This window comes from Neolamprologus multifasciatus, chromosome 16, assembly GCF_963576455.1.
Source record: "Neolamprologus multifasciatus chromosome 16, fNeoMul1.2, whole genome shotgun sequence".
NCBI classification, from domain to species: Eukaryota; Metazoa; Chordata; class Actinopteri; order Cichliformes; family Cichlidae; genus Neolamprologus; species Neolamprologus multifasciatus.
The window spans coordinates 8,298,067-8,318,737 of NC_140454.1; the positions used below are offsets into that span (position 1 = coordinate 8,298,067).

Below are 20,671 nucleotides of genomic sequence, written 5' to 3' on the forward strand. Positions count from 1 at the left end.
CTTTACAAAGCTTTTTCTGTGGTGACAACAGGACAGGAGAAGAGTTGTAAATGCAGATAACTCACCAGTTGACTCTAACCCCCACAGGAAGCCTACAGTGAGATTAGGGGGGTTGGTAGGAGTCATAAAAAGGAGTGTTGACCAGGCTACAGCTTTGAAGTTAGCTGAGAGCCACATGGACAAACAATGAAGTCAACTGATGTGTGTGAATGCATATGTCTGTATACAGTTGGATTGTAGTGACATATGATTTTTGAGAATGATTATTCTTCTTGTTTGACTTTTGATATTCAGTTGTTTACTTGCAGAAATACATAATGAATTACATGACAGGAGTAGATGCACCATAAGGCTGGATAGGTTGGTTAATGTCTGGTCCTTGGTGGCATCCTCTTTTGAAAATAATAATTCCTGTTTATGTATTGTTGATACTGATTTGCTTATGTGTAGGATGCATTTTACCTTGTATAAGATCAATGCTAACTAAGATGATTTCCAATACATTTGTTAATTATGTACTTTTACAACAATATGACATGACTGAAATTACTGACATGACAGAAGCCTGTGTATAAATGACGCCTGCGCTGAAAATGTCACATAGGAATAATTTGAGGCATAAAAATGACAAACAGGAGGGTTATGTCAGGGTGAATTGTTAAATATTGTCATTTTTATGTTTGCCATTTGTACATTGTTTTAATTCTGTGAAAGGAATTCTTTCTGTCCTCCCCTCCCCAGATTCTCGAGGTTCTAGGTGGGGGGGCTGTAGTCTTTTATCACAGACACATCCTTGTGCTTTTGATGTGAGCTTCCTGCGTTTACAACCCTTTGGTCAGCAGGAGGTCTGACACACACACACACACACACACACACACACACACACACACACACACACACACACACACACATTCTTACAGAAGTTCACACATATACATACAATGCTTTGTCTTAGAACCATGTGGGCGTGGCTTTGTTCTGACGTGTTTTGTGTGAACTGTCTCTCAATAAAGGCAGCAGGACGAGGTCAGATCTGGGGGTCATTTTCGTGGTGGACACAGACGAGGCCTCCCTTGCGCAAATAATCGATCGATCGACTGTCTTGTTTTCTTCATGATGAATAAGTCTCTAGAATTAGCAGGGCTTGTGGAAACACAGACCCAACAATCACCCGGTAGCGGTGACTGCAACTTAGTGGTTTGGAGAGAACATGGGCCCTGCATTCTCTGGACAACTTCCACTAACTGTCTCATTTCTGCTCGCAGTGCCTTGAGTTCGACCAGATCTGATGACATACGTACTGGGTATGCTGGATGAGGTGGCGCTCCTGACGGATATCCTCTAACTCTGCACTTATTTCCTTATTTGGATGTGTATAGGGGACCACGAAGGGTAGAGGAGTAGAGTGATCATAGGCTTGTTCCCCATGCCATCTCTCTGGATATAGCTGGGGGGCTAGCTGATTCTCCTGCATGTGCTGTTGACTCTGAGCTCCATAACGCGAGGCCGTCTCGTGGAGAATAGCATCCCTCCTCCACTGAGGGCTGGCTAGGTTGCAGCTAAAGGGGGAAGCGAGGGAGGTCATCCTGGCCTTGTCCTCTTGGTGTCTGAGCTCTACATCCTCTCTATATGCCTGGCTAATGTAGCCTGGGTACTCCACCTCATAATCTGCGTAGCGCACAGGTGGGCGAGCATGTCGTTTGGGGCGTGCGCCACGAGCCTCGTACTCTGGGCCTGATTCCATCTCTGAGGCAAACCTAGTGCATCCGGCTCGAAGGACCAATTAATGTAGTGGAGATATCAAAGATAGGCACGGCTGTGGCACTGATTCAGTCTTTGAGCACTACGGTCACCCCGGTGTGTCGGCCAGAACACCACTTAAGGCCAAATTGTCCCAGAGTAGGAAAGAAGGAGGGATCTGAGGTTCCGTTTGAGGCACTTTATTGTCACCACTCAATTTCTGGGGATGTAAACACAGCGGGTGTACATAGGTGTGTGTCTGGGTGTGTGTGTGTGGTTTCCTACAAAGGAAATAAACAAGAGAAATAACGATAAATAAAGAGAATAGACAAGTCAAATACTCAAATATAAACATAATACAATATAGCGAACATAATCACATATAAAGATCAGAAAAATATAATACACTTCAAACTGCTCACACTATGCAACTAAACGGCATTAATGCGAGGTTAACCAACCGTCAATATACAGGAACTACTTCCGGTAGTTGTACACAATAAAAGCGCCCGCCATTATAATCCGCTATAGTGCTCTTATTGTGAAGGGCAAGCGGGACGCCATACTTCCGGTCGAACTACGTTCGCTATTTTATTGGTTCTCGTACCTAATTGTTCGCTACAAACTCCGCTACTTCAAAGTAAACAATCACAAGCATCACATACAACATACAGAGAAGGTCTGATAACACAGGAATGACATTATGGACATACGAGCGACTGTACATGCGTCAACAAAGCTAAACCAGGGTAAGCTAACAACATAAATTAGCATATGAAATGAGGGTGAACTCACACGTTGCATGCGTGGCCTACCGCTCCAACTATGGACTACTTTAGCTCCTAAATGGTAACATACTACAGTACTGACAGAAACAAAGGCAAAATACAACACAGGTCACTACTTACTTGTCATTTACGCACACATAACTTTCCCCAGGAATCAGTGCACCCCCTCCGGACCAACACTGCTCATCCAACCTTAAACTGCCCACCTTACTAACTGGATGATGTCACTAGAAGGTGGGCCGGCCCAAACTGACAAAAGACTGAACATGAAATGAACTTATATAAACATATAAACCCCATTAAAACTATTATATGAACTTCTTTTGTACAGTGCCATTTCAGCGTCTGGACTTCTTTGAGTTACTTGAAGACGTTTCACCTCTCATCTGAGAAGCTTCTTCAGTTCTAAGGTCAAATGGTGGGGAGTCCCAGATTTAAACCTAGTGGGAGTATCCCCCCCACAGAGGGAAAGGACCCCCTGATGATCCTCTAATCGCCTGAGCCAAGGTGTGAAACTGGGTGTGGGTCCCAATCAGCCAGAGTTTCGGGTGAGCTCATTGTGAAACCTGGCCCCACCTTATCATGCGAATTCCTGAGGTCAGATGGCCCAGGATGTGAGTGGGTGTCATTTTTTTAACACTTTATTTGTAGTGTTAAAAAATCATTCTCCCACTGTTCTCGAATGTGTGTAATAGACAGGTTACACCTATTCATGATATGTGAGTAAATAAATGATATTCTGCCTTTTTGTATGGAATCCAAACAGGGAGGAGCGGGTAATGTAGCAAAGTTAGAACCCTTTTTACATATAAAATCTCTAATTTGCAAGTATCGCAAAAAATGATTATTAGTCAGATCAAATTTTCCAGATAGTTGTTCAAAGCTAGGAAACGTATCTGTTACTGTTTGTCATGAGGACTCACATGCAGGACTTTGAGATAGGAAGCTTCACAAGCAATTTATTTACACAGTTCACCGAGTGTATATACAAATGTGCAGAAATAGTGCTATGTACAAAAGTGGGGGGACGGGGCTCCAGGGAAATCCAGGGAAACAGACTTTCGCTCTTCTTGCAACAATCCACACACATGATTGGGCTATCTTTCTCTGACACTCACCACACGGGAAATAGGAAAACAGTCCTGGGAGTCTGTACACAGGGAAATGTTCGTTAGTTTAATGCTCAGAAACACGAAGGGAAAACTTAGCTGGCAACTTGACGACACTAATGCAAGTCAAACACAATGATCCAGCAAAGAACAGCAGTCATCGTCTGGCTTAAATGCTGGTTGTGTTAATAAGCCTCAGGTGCTTCCTCCTCCAAGGGGTGTGGGCCGAGGGCGTGAACCCGCATAAACAAGAAGAAAACATTAGATTTAATTACTTGAAAAAAGTCTTGATGCATTCTCAATCATCCAGGAAAGTAAATCTCCAAAAGTTGAGTCTGTTCATCTGGACGTAGAGTTTTGTGAGAGAAACGTTTCGTCACTCATCCAAGTGACTTCTTCAGCTGACTGCAGGTTTCCCCAATCTTATTAACACTGCATTTGCATAATGACTGAAACCAGGCCACTGAAGGGACAATGGGCTGGGAGGTCAGTTCCTTAATCATAATTATGCAAATTCTCATGACCATTGATCAACAACCACTGACCCAAACCCACTGATCAAAGACCCCTGATCAATGGCCATGAGTACCATTCACAGAGAGTTGGGGAATGGCTGCAATGACAGCATTGTAAGATGGCGAAAGATGTACACTTAGGCCCCCTTCTCGATTCAGAGATGGTCTTTCCCTTTTCACCTAAATGGCCTCCTTGACTCCGCGCTCTAACCAGCGTTCCTCCCTGTCCAAGATGCGTACATCCTTATCCTTGAAAGAGTGTCCACTGGCCTGTAGGTGTAAATAGACTGCAGAGTCCTGGCCTGATGAGGTTGCTCTTCTGTGTTGTGCCATCTGCTTCACTGGTTTCCCTGATGTATAAATCCTGCCAATCCTCCTGGCACTTAACAGCGTACACTGTGCTACTCTGTTTGTGTCAGGGGACCCGATCCTTGGGGTGGACCAAGTTTTGGCGCAACGTGTTTTGGGGTTTAAAAGCCACAGAGACCCGGTGTTTAGAAAAAATGTGCTCAACTGCTCTGATACTCCTGACACATAAAGGATAACTACAGGTTTTCGCTTGGGCAGCGGTTGTCCTTCTCTCCTGGATCAGCTGGAGCTTTCTTTAGGAGCCTTTCCAGCTTTGACAAAAGTCCAGCTGGTTGTTGATTAATGGTCATGAGAATTTGGATAATTAAGATTAAAGAACTGACCTCACAGCCCAATTTATCTACCAAGGATTTGGTAGATAACTTAAATGGCAGATTGGGGTATTCGCTTGCATTATTACTAATGGGGAAGTATTCACTTTTAGCTAAATATAGTTTATATTAAGAGCTTGGAGGAGTTTACGGCTGCAGTGAATACTCAGAACAACACCTCTGAGCGGAAGTTGGATCACATCTTGGAACAGCTGACTGCGGTCGTGAGGTCTCAGAATCTGCTCTTTGAGCAAAACAATGACAAGACCACGGAACTGAAGGTTAATAACATCATGAAGAAACTCGCCGCTCTCCAACGGGAGATTGAGAGACCAGTGTTGGAGTGTTAAAGAACAGCTTTGAAATTCTCACGAGTTGTTGCAAAAGAAAAATTACCATCATAATCCGGCTACCCCTTCGGCACCAGCTGCGGTCTCAAGGCTGGAGCTGAACAAAACTCCCTGATAACAACTGTGTTTAGTCTGTTCCTTCACATTCCATGCAAGGCCACCTGGGTTGGCTGGAAGACTGTTTACTTAGCCTGGCAGGGCGAAGGACACTGTCTCAGCTGAACTATGGACACGCAAACACATACATATACTGATACTGATAAGCACTCACTGACGCATCACCTTCCCTACCCCGGATCCAACGCCACCTCCCATGCTTACCTCCCCTCCAATGTGGACACCGGATCAGCTGGAAGATTGCAGCGGTCCCAGATCAGATGTACACACTGGAATACTCTCCTATGTTGCTTGTCTGTGTTTATTGTGCTATGGTGTGTTGATATCTGTGCATTCCTATATTATCCTTTTGTGTTACACATTTCGATGTTTTTTTCCTTGCTACCTAGTCTGACCTGTCTCCCCAATGTGATGTTTGTGTATTGTATGTACGGTCGGCAAGGTCTGTCATCTCGGTTGTGGGCAAAAGACCTGCAACTGACAAATAAAGGCTATCTCATCTCATCATCTCATATTAAGATATATTTCCAAATTCTTGCAAGACTGAGGATTTCAAGGGTAGATGTGATGGGATTAGTTACATATAATAACAAATCATCAGCATATACCGAGACAGTGTGAGTTATGCCACCACGTGAGATGCCTTGTATACCATTATTGCTTCTAAGAGCTATTGCAAGTGGCTCTACAATTGACAGCTTGCTCAGGTCCATCAGAAACACGTATAAATCCAAATCCATGCCACCAAGCTGCTGAAGAATACAGCATGTTACCCTCCTACTGCGATGGACCGAGCAGCGAAAGAAAATTAGGCCCAGGTTAAAGGTCAAAAAAAGTTATTTTTTTATTTAACCCCAAAACCTAGTTGGTTAAATCATTCAAAAAAATCTAAATCTTGGGCCCATAAAAGAGGTCAAAGTAACAGAAATCTACTCAAAGTTGACAAAAAACGGAGGATAGACTGTTGGAGCCAAAGCCAAGGACCCCTGAGCAGATATGGACAGTGCGCGCAGGTATGAGTGTTTGGCCACAAGAAGAGTAAATGAGGAACTTCCGACCTAGGTTGTCATGGGAGGTCAGCTGCAGAGTTGCGGGACGTAGGGTAATGGTTCGCTGCTAGGCAGCAGTGCTTGGGATTAAGCACGAAGCCCAGGTTAGGCCTGGAAGTATCCCCACAGTAGCAGCTAGGTGCAGTTTAGGACCTAATGGCTTCCGGGTAGCTATGTTATGGGGACGTGAAAGGGATTGCTCGTTGTGGCATTTGACTGTATGGCACACTTTGTTATATTTTCGCTTGTGTGATACTTTTATTTATTCACTTCACATGAAATGTAATAAATAAATTATGAAATACAAAAACCAACTATTTGCATTTCAACTTTTAACTATTTAAATTTTCAGCTTTTTCCTTTTAAACAAATTTAAAGTGAAACAACACAAAACACTGCAAACCACAATAAAATATAAATTAAAATATGCAAAACAAAAAGATGCATATTCTCTGTCATATGGGCCTGCATGAATAAACTTTCTGAATCATTTATCATCCGCAACTGAAAATAGTTGTGGATGATTACTGGCATAAGTAATTTGAATGTTAGTGTTTGTGGAATTGAAGTGGTCACAAATGCTGTTTTTTCCCTCTGTAATTAATGCAGTAGATTACCAGATGGGTCCATTTCCTGATTTAAAGCAGTTTACTGGAGCAGGGTTCAGAGTCTTTTTATAGTATGTTGGCCTCACAGGAGTTATGCTTTAATATCTGCAATGTGATAATAAGTTTAACAGCCTTTCTAAACCAGGAGTAAAACAGGGCATACATCAAAGGGTTTATACAAGAGTTAAAATAAAAGATAAAGACCACAAAAGATGCAGCTGGATCATTGACAGCATTTTTATCAGTGAGAGAGTAGCAATAAAATGGACAGTAGCATGACAGAAACACAACTACAAGAACCCCCAGAGTCCTGGCTGCTTTCAGCTCAGATTTGTTTGTTTGATTCAATGAACGCTGAAGTGTGAGAGCCGTAACATGAGAGCGCATGGCACGAGCCTGAGACACAGCCACCACAAATACTCTCATATACAAGACTATGATGACAGAAACTGGAAGAATAAAAAATAAAATAAGGTCAACCATTCCAGAAAAATCACTGATGACAAACACACACTCACCATAACAGGTATTATACCTGCCTGGTTCAATCAGCATTTCTTGCGTATAAAAACTGCAGTAGAAAGTTGTATAAAACCAACACAGACAAACACTGAGTTTGACTCTAGGCACAGTAATTCTCGTGGAGTAATGCAGAGGGTCACAAATAGCCACATAACGGTCAATCGATATAAGAACTATGTTCCCTATTGAAGCACAGGTAATGTTTACAGTCAGAAAAAAATAAACAGAACACATAAGATCACCAAGTACCCAGCAGGTCATGCTTCTAAGGATTTCTGCTGGCATCAGCAAGAGACCCATGAGAAAGTCTGAGACAGCAAGAGAGAGTAGGAGGATGTTGCTGGGTGTGTGAAGCTTCCTGAAATAAAACAAAAAAGAATATATTAGTAAGTTTAAAATGTAAAAAGGTCCATTATTAAGACTGTAAGACAAAGACATTAAGGTGTATAAAAATTAAATATTGTGGTTTAAATTGACCAAGAATGTGCCAAATTCATTTCAATTTAGATAATAAATCATGGTGTTAAACTTCTTAAATAAAAATACAGTTTAAGTTTTAGAAACATTATCTGTGCCTGAAGTAGGAGACTGAGATGATCACGAGAAGGTTTAGAGCAGCAGTGAGCAGAGAGATGCAGGACAAGACAATGTTCAGGAGCACAGCTTTGGACCAGTGAAGAGTCGGCTTCCTGCAAGAAATGTTGAGGAGTTGTGGAAAACAGAGCTCATCTCCTTTCTGTATCTCCATCATCAGACAACTACAACCTCTGCAACTCTCTGAACTGATCTCACTATTATACAGCAGATTTATCTCTGCGTCTGATCTTTCCCCTCCTCTCATTCATCCTCTGTAGAATTTGCTCCTATTTCTCTCTGCACAACCTCTTGGACTGTCATACACGTAATTTATTTTGTTCAACCTCTCTTTCCTTTGCTCTGCTGTGCCTCTTTTTCTCTCTGCCAGTCCTCTCTCCTGTTATTTCTGTCTTTCTCTCATGTGGGCAATTTTGATTTCTTTGCATTTGCCTCACCTGTGGAGTTCCTGCTCCACTCCAATTTCACTTCACCTATTGTATTCTCAAATGCAACTTTCACTTGGTAAAAATAATTTGTTCTTACAATAAACTATTAGTAAACTTAGCAAACTGGCTGAAAGGTAGTGAAAGTGAAGAGGGGGACCTGTCAGGGTTAGTCTGTGGACCTCATCCCTAATATCCAATCTCTAATATTCCTCTAATATCCCTAGTAGTTGGCGCATTGTCCCAATTGCCATCTCCATCTGAGAGAGCACAGACCTTCCTCTTTTCTCGTGGCTGCCACATAAGCTCTGAGCACACTAGCACGAAATAAGGACACCGAGATTCACAGTAAAACTTACAAAAATGATACAGAAAGAAGAGTTAGCACTCACTGCTGATACTAAAATTGATTTTATGCATGTATACTGCTAAAACAGTGCGTTCAAATTTAATCACTATTAACTAGCTCTGATTCTCTCTGCATTTTTGGTCGTAGAAAATCAGGGCTTAGAGAGAGTGCCTGTAGTGGAGATATCAAAGATAGGCATGGCTGTGGCACTGATTCAGTCTTTGAGCACTACGGTCATCCCGGTGTGTCGGCCAGAACACCACTTAAGGCCAAATTGTCCCAGAGTAGGAAAGGAAGAGCTTGAGGTTCCGTGTGAGGCACTTTATTGTCACCACTCAATTTCTGGGGCTGTAAACACAGCGGGTGCACATAGGTGTGTGTCTGGGTGTGTGTGTGTGGTTTCCTACAAAGGAAATAAACAAGAGAAATAACGATAAATAAAGAGAATAGAAAAGTCAAATACTCAAATATAAACATAATACAATATAGTGAACATAATCACATATAAAGATCAGAAAAATATAATACACTTCAAACTGCTCACACTATGCAACTAAACGGCATTAGTGCGAGATTAAACAACCGTCAATATACAGGCTGTGTACAACTACTTCCGGTAGTTGTACACAATAAAAGCGTCCGCCATTATAATCCGCTATAGTGCTCTTATTGTGAAGGGCAAGCGGGACGCCATACTTCCGGTCGAACTACGTTCGCTATTTTATTAGTTCTCGTTGTTAGGGAACGGCTGTGTGCAGGCAGGAGAAGGACCCAAAGTGCAGACTCCGGAGACAGAAAGTAACTCAAAACAGCTTTAATGTTAAACTCAAAAAAGTAACAAAACTGAGTATCCAAAAAATAAACTTACACGAACAGACTGACAGAACACACAGCTAGATAAACGGTAGATCGCGACAATGACAAACTGAAACACAGGGCTTAAATACATAGAGGGAGCAATCAGGGAATGGACAACAGGAGGGAAACACAGCTGGGGCAAATCAGAACTGACGAGACAAGGAAGCGTAAACTGAACACACTGAGATAAGACAGAGACCTTCAAAGTAAAACAGGAAACACATAACACAGACTGAACAAAAGACACAGACTCACATGCAGGCACTACAACAGAGGGAACAGAGATGTGGGACCAGGGCAGACACAGACACTGACTGGACACGGGGATACAGCAGACAGGGGAGACAGCAACTAAGGATTACTCAGAGACAAACCATAAGACATGACTCTAACGAACCCCAAAGACTAGAAATTATAAATAATATAATAAACTCAAAACCCCTGGGTCAACGACCCAGGCACCCTAACAGTATCCCCCCCTAAAGGGCTGGCTCCCAGACAGCCCAACCCGAAACACCAAAACAAAAAACAACCCAACCAGGGCGGGCGGCGGGGGAACAGGATGGAGGGACCGAAATGAAACAAACACACGGAGCCAGAGACAAAAAATACAGGGAGCAAAAGCCCAAAACAGAACAGCACTGCGGCCCAGCAACAGTCCAAAAGAAAACAGACAAAAAGCCCACGAAAGGTGCAGAGGCCCAGGTACCAGTCTCGAAAAGGTTCAGGAGGCCGGCCCGGAGGCTGACGGCACAACAGTCCAAACCCGGGCAGTTCAGGGGGGCGGCCTGGAGGCAGGCAGCCCAAGAGCCAAGAGGACAGTTCAGGGGGCCGGGCAGGCGGGAGGCACCGGTGGCGACGGAGCAGGTCAGGAGGCCGGCCGGGCGGGAGGCACCGGCGGCGACGGAGCAAGTCAGGAGGCCGACCGGGCGGGAGGCACTGGCGGCGACGTAGGTCAGGGGGCCGTCCGTGACGGCAATGATGTCCAGTCATTGGCCCGGAAAGTGGCCGAACAGGCCGGACAGGACGAGCAGGCCGGACAGGACGAACAGGCCGGACAGGATGAGCAGGCCGGACAGGACGAGCAGGCCGGACAGGACGAGCAGGCCGGACAGGACGAGCAGGACGAGCAGGCCGGACAGGACGAGCAGGCCGAGCAGGACGAGCAGGCCGGACAGGACCAGACGGCATGGGGACCTCAGGTGCAGACGAAGATAGACGTAGCGAGGCAGGACCAGGCGACGCCGAAGGCGAAGACACGGAGGCCGGACCAGGCGATGCAGAGGCTGAAGCTGAAGCTGGACCAGACGAGGGCGAAGACTCGGAGGCTGGACCAGACAAGGGCGAAGACTCGGAGGCTGGACCAGACGAGGGCGAAGACTCGGAGGCTGGACCCGGCGACGCCGAAGACTCGGAGGTTGGACCCGGCGACGCCGAAGACTCGGAGGCTGGACCCGACGAGGGCGGCGCTGCAGGGGACGGCGTGGGAGCCACAGGTGGTGGCGCTGCAGGCGACACAGGGCGCTGGACGGGCCCCTCGGACCCTCCAGCGGGAACAGGAGACTGGACGGGCCCCTCGGACCCTCCAGCGGGAACAGGAGGCTGGACGGGCCCCTCGGACCCTCCAGCGGGAACAGGCGGCTGGACGGGCCCCTCGGACCCTCCAGCGGGAACAGGCGGCTGAAGCGGTCCCTCGGACCCTCCAGCGGAGGCAGGAGGCTGGACGGGCCCCTCGGACCCTCCAGTGGAAACAGGCAGCTGAAGCGGTCCCTCGGACCCTCCAGCGGAGACAGAAAGCTGAACAGGCCACTCAGCCCCTCCAGTGGAGACTGAGGACGGCTGGAGCGGTTCTCCAGAACCCCCAGCGGGACCAACAGATGAAGTGGGTGTGATGTTAGAATGTCCAGAGTCAGAATGCTCAAATGGAGCATGCAATAAACAGTCACCGTCTTCCCCGAGAGGAGTTTGCTCAACCATCCTGGAGTGGTGGCGGCCTGAACGCCGTTTCCTTCGGGATGAGGAAACAGGAACCGGTGGAGAAAAGGAGACCTCCTCCTCATCCTCTGACCACATAGCCGCCAGGAAGAAGGCAGGCGAACGAGGACCCGGCTGGTGTGGGGAGGGAGAGGAAGTCCGTGGCAGTGTTGAGACAGGTGGAGAGTGTGTGTTGTCCTGGGGCAGCGGTTGGGAAGATGTAGTGAGTGAGAGAGCAAGCTCACCAGCCTTGACTTGCTCTCTCCAGGCAGTAATGGTGCCATCCAACTTAGTGTCCTTAGCAAACCGAGAGAGCTGAGGGTTATGACGAATGATGGCATCTACTGCACTTAGCCCAACTACCATAGTCCGTAAATCCTGTGACTGGGCAATGCGGTCGAGCAGACTCACCATCCGCATCATCTCGCCGTTGAACTCCGAGGAAAAAGAGTCTGCGGGGTCCATGTTCTGGTCGCGATCTTCTGTTAGGGAACGGCTGTGTGCAGGCAGGAGAAGGACCCAAAGTGCAGACTCCGGAGACAGAAAGTAACTCAAAACAGCTTTAATGTTAAACTCAAAAAAGTAACAAAACTGAGTATCCAAAAAATAAACTTACACGAACAGACTGACAGAACACACAGCTAGATAAACGGTAGATCGCGACAATGACAAACTGAAACACAGGGCTTAAATACATAGAGGGAGCAATCAGGGAATGGACAACAGGAGGGAAACACAGCTGGGGCAAATCAGAACTGACGAGACAAGGAAGCGTAAACTGAACACACTGAGATAAGACAGAGACCTTCAAAGTAAAACAGGAAACACATAACACAGACTGAACAAAAGACACAGACTCACATGCAGGCACTACAACAGAGGGAACAGAGATGTGGGACCAGGGCAGACACAGACACTGACTGGACACGGGGATATAGCAGACAGGGGAGACAGCAACTAAGGATTACCCAGAGACAAACCATAAGACATGACTCTAACGAACCCCAAAGACTAGAAATTATAAATAATATAATAAACTCAAAACCCCTGGGTCAACGACCCAGGCACCCTAACACTCGTACCTAATTGTTCGCTACAAACTCCGCTACTTCAAACTAAACAATCACAAGCATCACATACAACATACAGAGAAGGTCTGATAACACAGGAATGACATTATGGACATACGAGCGACTGTACATGCGTCAACAAAGCTAAACCAGGGTAAGCTAACAACATAAATTAGCATATGAAATGAGGGTGAACTCATGTGTTGCATGCGTGGCCTACCGCTCCAACTATGGACTACTTTAGCTCCTAAAAGGTAACATACTACAGTACTGACAGAAACAAAGGCAAAATACAACACAAGTCACTACTTACTTGTCATTTATGCACACATAACTTTCCCCAGGAATCAGTGCACCCCCTCCGGACCAACACTGCTCATCCGACCTTAAACTGCCCACCTTACTAACCGGATGATGTCACTAGAAGGTGGGCCAGCCCAAACTGACAGAAGACTGAACATGAAATGAACTTATATAAACTTATAAACCCCATTAAAACTATTATATGAACTTTGGGGGCTTTTGTACAGCCGCCCCCAAATGTATGTAAGACATTTGCTCATCAGTGAGGCAACAAAGTTCTAGGGTTGTGGTCAGTTAAATGCAGAGCTGTCCTCATCTTCCCCAGAGGGCAGCGCAGGGAGGACAACCAGTCTGGCAACTGGCCGAGTGTAGACTCTCTCCTTCACCTTCACGTCAGCTGACCTGATGCATCCATCAGGGCTAGGATGAGTTTTAATCATCCACCCCACAGGCCAGAGAGCCCTGGGAAGCTGTGGAACAACGATCATCACCACAGAGTCCTCAACCAAATCAGCCACCGTTGTTTGCCACTTCTGTCGAGTCTGCAGACTGGGAATGTACTGACGGATGAAACGTGACCAGAAATGGTCAGCCAAAACCTGGGAGTGCTTCCAGCGACGGCGACTGAGGAGCTCACTCTCTGGGTATACTATCTGAGGCAGCGATCCATCTGGCCGCCCCATCAGAAGAACATTGGGAGTCACTGGATCTGCATCTCTGGCATCGGAAGACACATACCCCAGGGGTTTACGATTGAGTATCCCTTCCACTTCGATGAGTACAGTACGAAGCACTTCTTCTGGAACTGACTGAGCACCAACGGTGGCATAGAGGGCATACTTAACTGACCGGATCTCCCTTTCCCATGCTCTCCCAAAGTATGGGGTACCTGGAGGATTAAAGCGGAAGCTGATCCTCTGGGGTGCTAGAAGCTGTTGTAGTTCCGGGGCCATCTTGAGAAAGGTCTCGCGCAGTTCCCTCTCACCTCCCCTGAAGTCGGTCCCCTGGTCTGAAAACAACTCGGCAGGTGTTCCTCTACGGGCGACAAATCGCCGAAGAGCCATCAGGAATACATCTGCATCAATGGTGTTAAGAACATCCAAGTGGACTGCCCTGATGGTAAGGCACTTGAATATAATTCCCCATCTCTTCTCAATACGCCGACCAACCTTGACCTCAAACGGCCCGAAGCAGTCCATTCCCGTAGAGTAGAAAGCCGGTTTATATAGACGTAGCCGGGCTGCTGGCAGGTCTGCCATCCTTGGCACTGTAGGTCTAGCTCTCCACCTTTGACAATCAGCACAGAGGTGTTGGTAGTGCCGGACAGCTTCACGCCCTCGCAGAATCCAGTAGGAGCGCCGAAGATCTGCGAACACCCGCTCCGGGCCAGGATGATGGAGGCGGCTGTCAAAGTCTTGGATCAGGAGTTTGGTCACTGGGTGGCTTGGGTCTAGGATAATCGGATGGAGTGTCTCCAGAGCCAAATCTTCAGATCGACGAAGTCGTCCTCCAACACAAATGAGCTGTCTGGTCTCATCCACCTCGGGTGACAGAGAGAGAAGACGACTGCTCCTGGGAACTGGCTTACCGACTTTCAACAGGTTGTACTCCTCCGGGAAACTATCCATCTGGGCCCTCTGTAGGATCAGCCTCTCCACCTTACGATAGTCCTCAACAGTGGGATGACCATCTGGTTGGGCCGCCCCATGCAGCTCCCGCGCTGTAACCTCTAACATCTCACTCCAGGTTTTGTAGCGGCTCAAATCTGAAGTTGGCTGACCTGACGGAGTAGTTGCTGTGGTCCCACAGAACACAGCTTTGCGCAGCTCCGAGGCATCTCCTGCTTGGTCAACCGTGAGATCCTCTGGCCAGGAGTCTGGACTGCGCAGGAGAAAGGATGGTCCTTGGCTCCATCTATTTGGTACAGTGAGCTCCTTCAGGTTCTTCCCACGTGTCACTTCGTCGGCTGGATTCCTTCCAGAGTCAACATATCTCCAGGAGTGCCTGTCTGTCAGCTCTTGTATCTCGGCTACACGGGTGCCCACGAAGACCTTAAATCGACAGGATTCAGACCTCAGCCAGGTCAGCACTATTGTAGAATCAGACCATAGGACCGTCTGGTCGATTCTAAGGGTGAGCTCCCTTTCCAGCACTTATGAGAGCTGTGCCCCAGTGAGTGCAGCACAGAGCTCCAATCGGGGCATGGAGTGGAACTGCTTAGGGGCGACCCTGGAACGGGCCACCAAGAATGACAGATGCACTTCACCATTTCTGCCAGTGGTCCGGAGGTAAGCTGCTGGGCCATAAGCTTCTTCAGAGGCATCACAAAATATGTGTACCTCTCTCTGACAGCCGAAGGGGTCCACTTCCTTAGGCACATATGGGCGGGGAAGAGTAATTTCAGGTAGAAATTGCAGCTCTTCCTTCCAGGCTGTCCACTGCTGCATAAGCTCCTGAGGTAGGTGTGGGTCATCCCAACCCCTTTGCTTGTCCCAAAGATGGCGGATGATTACCTTTGCTCTGGTTGTGTAGGGTAAGATGAACCCTAGGGGGTCGTACTGGCTGGCCAGGACCTTGTAGATATTGCGCATCGTGGGGACTGCATATGGAACTTGACGATGCTTGTAGCCTAGGACATCTGTGTGGAATAGCCAGCTCAATCCCAGGGTAGATTCTGGGGTATCTACCTTGTTCTGGGCCAGCCATAGCTCCACACTAGCGGAGCAGCTCTCTTCTGGTAAATGACTGATGACGTCACGTTCATTGCTGGCCCACTGTCGTAGGTCAAACCCTGCTGAGGCTAGGATGGCCCGTAACTTGTCGACAAGGTTCCTTGCCTCTTCCACAGTGGGGAAACTCTGAAGGCAGTTGTCCACATAAAAACACCTTTCGACTAAGAGTCTCACATCATCATCTGGCTGGCTGTTATCCATGACATGACGCTGCAGGGCAAATGTGGCACAGCAGGGGCTACACGTGGTTCCGAATGGGAGCACCCGCCACTCGTAGACTGCTGGAGGGCTCTCGTCGCTGATGTCTCACCAGACAAATCTGAGCAGGGCACAATCTTCTGGTAAGAGATGACCTGGTGGAACATGCCTTTAATGTCCCCACTCACTGCAACTGCATGCTCTCGGAAGCGTAATAGGACTCCCAGCAGCGACGCACCTAAGGTGGGCCCAGGCAGAAGGTAGTCGTTCAAGTTCTGTCCTCTGTACTGAAATGAGCAGTTGAAAACCAATCGGTTATTGCCATTATGGCTCACCATGTGATGAGGGATGTACCATGCCTCCTGACCTTCTGTCACAGGTGTCCCAGAGCCACACTTAATGATGGAGCCAGATAAGCTTCTCCATCTCCACCTTGTAGGCTTCAGCTCGTTCTGGGTCTTTGGCCAGCCTTCTCTCCACACCCCGTAGACTTGGCATGACGGCGTCTTTAGTTGCCTGCAGTAGAGGCATCCCCTTCCGGCGAAGCAGTGGGGTGGCATAGCGACGTATGCCTTCAACCTCTATTCGGACAGTTCTGGTCTCCAGAATGCGTATGGCCTCTTGGTCTTGCCTTGAACGAGTAACAAGCTTCTCGTTTCGGAATGGAATGATGTCGACCCGCCACAGTTTCTCCACATGTTTCATTAACTCACTGACCTGAGGTGCCACAGTCGTCAGTAAGCACTGCTGCGGTTGGGCAAGCTGGCCGACTATACTTGCTGGCCCTTGTAGCGCCCAACCTAGCCTGGTACGAATAGCAGCAGGCCCTCCTGGAGGTCCCAGCCTGACTGGTTCAACGGGGGTAACCAGATGGGGATGGTCACTGCCAATGAGTAGCAAAGGTTTCACATTCATCAAGGTGTGGATCGGAAGGCCAATCAGGTGCTTATACCTTTCTCTGAGTTGCTCCATGGGATAAATGTGGCCTGCAAGTCCGATGCGTGCAGCAGTGAAGGCTCCAGCAATCTTGAACCTGGTTCTGGGCCTTGACGGAGAGGAAACAAAGAATGTCACTGACTCACCTCTGAGAGTCTGCACGTCCTGCCTAATCGTGCGCAGTGGGACGTCCTCTGTGATCCCTTGCATGCCTAACTTCTCGGCAGCCTCTGGCAGAAGCATTGTCCTCTCTGACCCGTCATCCAGTACAGCATAAGTGCTGATTGTTCGCTTGCCATAATGAATGCAGACTTTGACGATCTTCAGAAGGACTCTGCAGCCTTCAGTGGGTCTGTCTAGATACAGGATGTCGGTCGCTGCCTTCGAGTCACCGCTCATACTTAAGCCACCCTGCGAGATCTGCCAAGGTATGCATCCTCACACCTTGTTGGATCATGCAGCGGCGGAACTCTGCTCTCTGCTCGGGGGGTAGTTTACTAAGCAGACGAGCAACATGTGAACCACAGTGTAGTTCCACTTCTCCTTCTGGGCCTAGTGTCCTTAACATCCCCACAAGTGACTGTATCTGGAGGGCAAATCTCTCAAATGCCGAGACGTCTCCACGCCTGATGTCAGGTGAGTCCATCATCGCAGCAATACGCCTCAGCACTATCTGATGTCGCTGGCCGAATTTGTCATTGAGGGCCTCCATAGTATCAGTGAAGGGTGTGGTAGAGTTGAGGTAAGCATCGGCTATTAATCTGGCCTCCTGTAGGTGCAGGTGATCAACCAACACTTGATACTTAAACAGCTCAGTCGCGTCCTCAGGTAGAAGATTCCCCAATGCCATCTTAAGCCTAGCAAACTCACTAGGGTCTCGACTTGAGAAGTTGGGAATTGTTGGGCGGGGACCACGGTAAACTGTCTCTGAGGTGATAGAAGTCCTGCCCGGATTCGGTCTGTCCGGCAGTGGCTGTGGAGAGGACAGAGTGAACTGCTGCTCAGGGGATGCTGGATTACAGTCATGCTCAGTCTTACTGTCCCCATAGGCGGCGCGCGGATGCTTGGACCCACCCAGTGGGAAACTGCCTGAGCGAGGTGGAAGATGAACCGGCTTGAACCAAGGAGGTGAATTATGGGAGGCTTTATCTGGAAACCTGAGAGCTGGTGGAGGATCTGATGATAGACTCTGTCCTGGGTGGTCCACGACCATATTAGCAGGTGGGGTTGCCATTGCCTCTGTCTTAATGGCTGGAAACACACATGCATCTTTATGATGGGGGTTCAACACTGGTGGGTCACTAGGCAGTGGTGCTTCCTCAATTGGATCTGGCCACGGTGGTGGCCAGATCCAATTGAGGAAGTGCGCGCAGGTATGAGTGTTTGGCCACAATATGAGTAAATGAGGAACATCCGACCTAGGTTGTCATGGGAGGTCAGTTCCTTAATCATAATTATGCAAATTCTCATGACCATTGATCAACAACCACTGACCCAAACCCACTGATCAAAGACCCCTGATCAATGGCCATGAGTACCATTCACAGAGAGTTCGGGAATGGCTGCAATGACAGCATTTTAAGATGGCGAAAGATGTACACTTAGGCCCCCTTCTCGATTCAGAGATGGTCTTTCCCTTTTCACCTAAATGGCCTCCTTCGCTGTGTCCCATTTCAGGGTCTGCACGCTTGAAGTACGCATTTTAAGTGCGGTTACGTCACCGCCACGCGACGACGGCTGTCCCAATTCGAAGTGTACTTGAAATGCATACTCCAAATGCGCCGTCGATTTCCCCAAATATCAAGCGTGGTCCGGTGCACGCTTCGTGGTCCCATATATCCCACAATTCATAGCGCGGCGGTGGGTGTGGATAATTTTGCCGCAAAATACGGCAGAAGGGAGCGGCCGAAAAGTGAACTGTCAAAAGTAAGTACTGAATATGACGTCACTTATTCATGTGCGAATGTTTAATAATGAAGAACATTAAAACATTGCTGTTGGCCACATGTCGGCAAAGTTATGTGACACTAGTGATGTTTGTACTTTCAGCATTAACTTGGTTTTAAAGCCTCTACTTCTAAATATACATATAGTCGACCTTAATCTTACAGAGAATCTGATGATTTTATGGATAATTAAAGTCAGTCATATATCCACAAACACAACAAGCTGAAAGTCAGTGATATATATATATATATATATATATATATATATATATATATATATATATATATATATATATATATATATCAATCATAATAATCTGACAATACTATAATATTGGCCATATTATATTTACATTGAGATGACTTAAGTCTCATGAACAACATTAACTAATTATTATTTACTAGCTAATGTTAAATGACTGTTCTGTACAGAAATGAAACCCTTGAATCATGTTTTACAGTCCTGTGGTCTCAGCCTCAGATACTCAACTAATCAAAGTGATGTCTGAACAAAAATGAATGACCAACAAAACAATTTTCTCCTTCATTTCTGTCAAACAAAGCTGTATGTAACGTGTCTCGCGGTTAGTATCATGGTTGCTAGGCAACCTGAACAGCGCGACGAAGCATATACCGTCCCATTTCACAAGCCTCTCACTTCCGCACTTCTCGTACTTATAGTACGCACCGTACGTAGTACGCGTAGTGCGCGTACTTCAAGCGTGCAGACCCTGAAATGGGACACAGCCCTTGACTCCGCGCTCTAACCAGTGTTCTTCCCTGTCCAAGATGTGTACATCCTTATCCTTGAAAGAGTGTCCACTGGCCTGTAGGTGTAAATAGACTGCAGAGTCCTGGCCTGATGAGGTTGCTCTTCTGTGTTGTGCCATCTGCTTCACTGGTTTCCCTGATGTATAAATCCTGCCAATCCTCCTGGCACTTAACAGCGTACACTATGCTACTCTGTTTGTGTCAGGGGACCCGATCCTTGGGGTGGACCAAGTTTTGGCGCAACGTGTTTTGGTGTTTAAAAGCCACAGAGACCCGGTGTTTAGAAAAAAATGTGCTCAACTGCTCTGATACTCCTGACACATAAAGGATAACTACAGGTTTTCGCTTGGGCAGCGGTTGTCCTTCTCTCCTGGATCAGCTGGAGCTTTCTTTAGGAGCCTTTCCAGCTTTGACAAAAGTCCAGCTGGTTGTTGATTAATGGTCATGAGAATTTGCATAATTAAGATTAAGGAACTGACCTCACAGCCCAATTTATCTACCAAGGATTTGGTAGATAACTTAAATGGCAGATTGGGGTATTCGCTTGCATTATTACTAATGGGGAAGTATTCACTTTTAGCTAAATATAGTTTATATTAAGAGCTTGGAGGAGTTTACGGCTGCAGTGAATACTCAGAACAACACCTCTGAGTGGAAGTTGGATCACATCTTGGAACAGCTGACTGCGGTCGTGAGGTCTCAGAATCTGCTCTTTGAGCAAAACAATGACAAGACCACGGAACTGAAGGTTAATAACATCATGAAGAAACTCGCCGCTCTCCAACGGGAGATTGAGAGACCAGTGTCGGAGTGTTAAAGAACAGCTTTGAAATTCTCATGAGTTGTTGCAAAAGAAAAATTACCATCATAATCCGGCTACCCCTTCGGCACCAGCTGCGGTCTCAAGGCCGGAGCTGAACAAAACTCCCTGATAACAACTGTGTTTAGTCTGTTCCTTCACATTCCATGCAAGGCCACCTGGGTTGGCTGGAAGACTGTTTACTTAGCCTGGCAGGGCGAAGGACACTGTCTCAGCT

At 47.2% G+C, this 20,671-nt stretch overlaps 1 protein-coding gene across 1 annotated transcript; it reads right to left on the reverse strand.

The window, feature by feature from the left end:
- Positions 1-4,864: 4,864 nt before the first annotated feature.
- Positions 4,865-8,283, reverse strand: LOC146500212 (trace amine-associated receptor 13c-like). The gene is made up of 2 exons (XM_085135399.1): positions 8,048-8,283; positions 4,865-7,866 (listed from the first exon to the last, which is right to left on the reverse strand). The coding sequence occupies exons 1-2, from the start codon at positions 8,227-8,229 to the stop codon at positions 7,023-7,025; spliced, it is 1,026 nt and encodes a 341-aa protein (XP_084991525.1). The 5' UTR covers positions 8,230-8,283; the 3' UTR covers positions 4,865-7,022.
- Between the last annotated feature and the right edge of the window lie 12,388 nt (positions 8,284-20,671).

Bases quoted from the DNA above. Each gene is read 5' to 3' on its own strand.
- LOC146500212 (XM_085135399.1), bottom strand. From the start codon at position 8,229: ATGATGGAGATACAGAAAGGAGATGAGCTCTGTTTTCCACAACTCCTC. The intron at 7,867-8,047 runs ATAATGTTTCTA...CATTTTAAACTT, and splicing joins GTCTCCTACTTCAGGCACAG to ACTAATATATTCTTTTTTGT.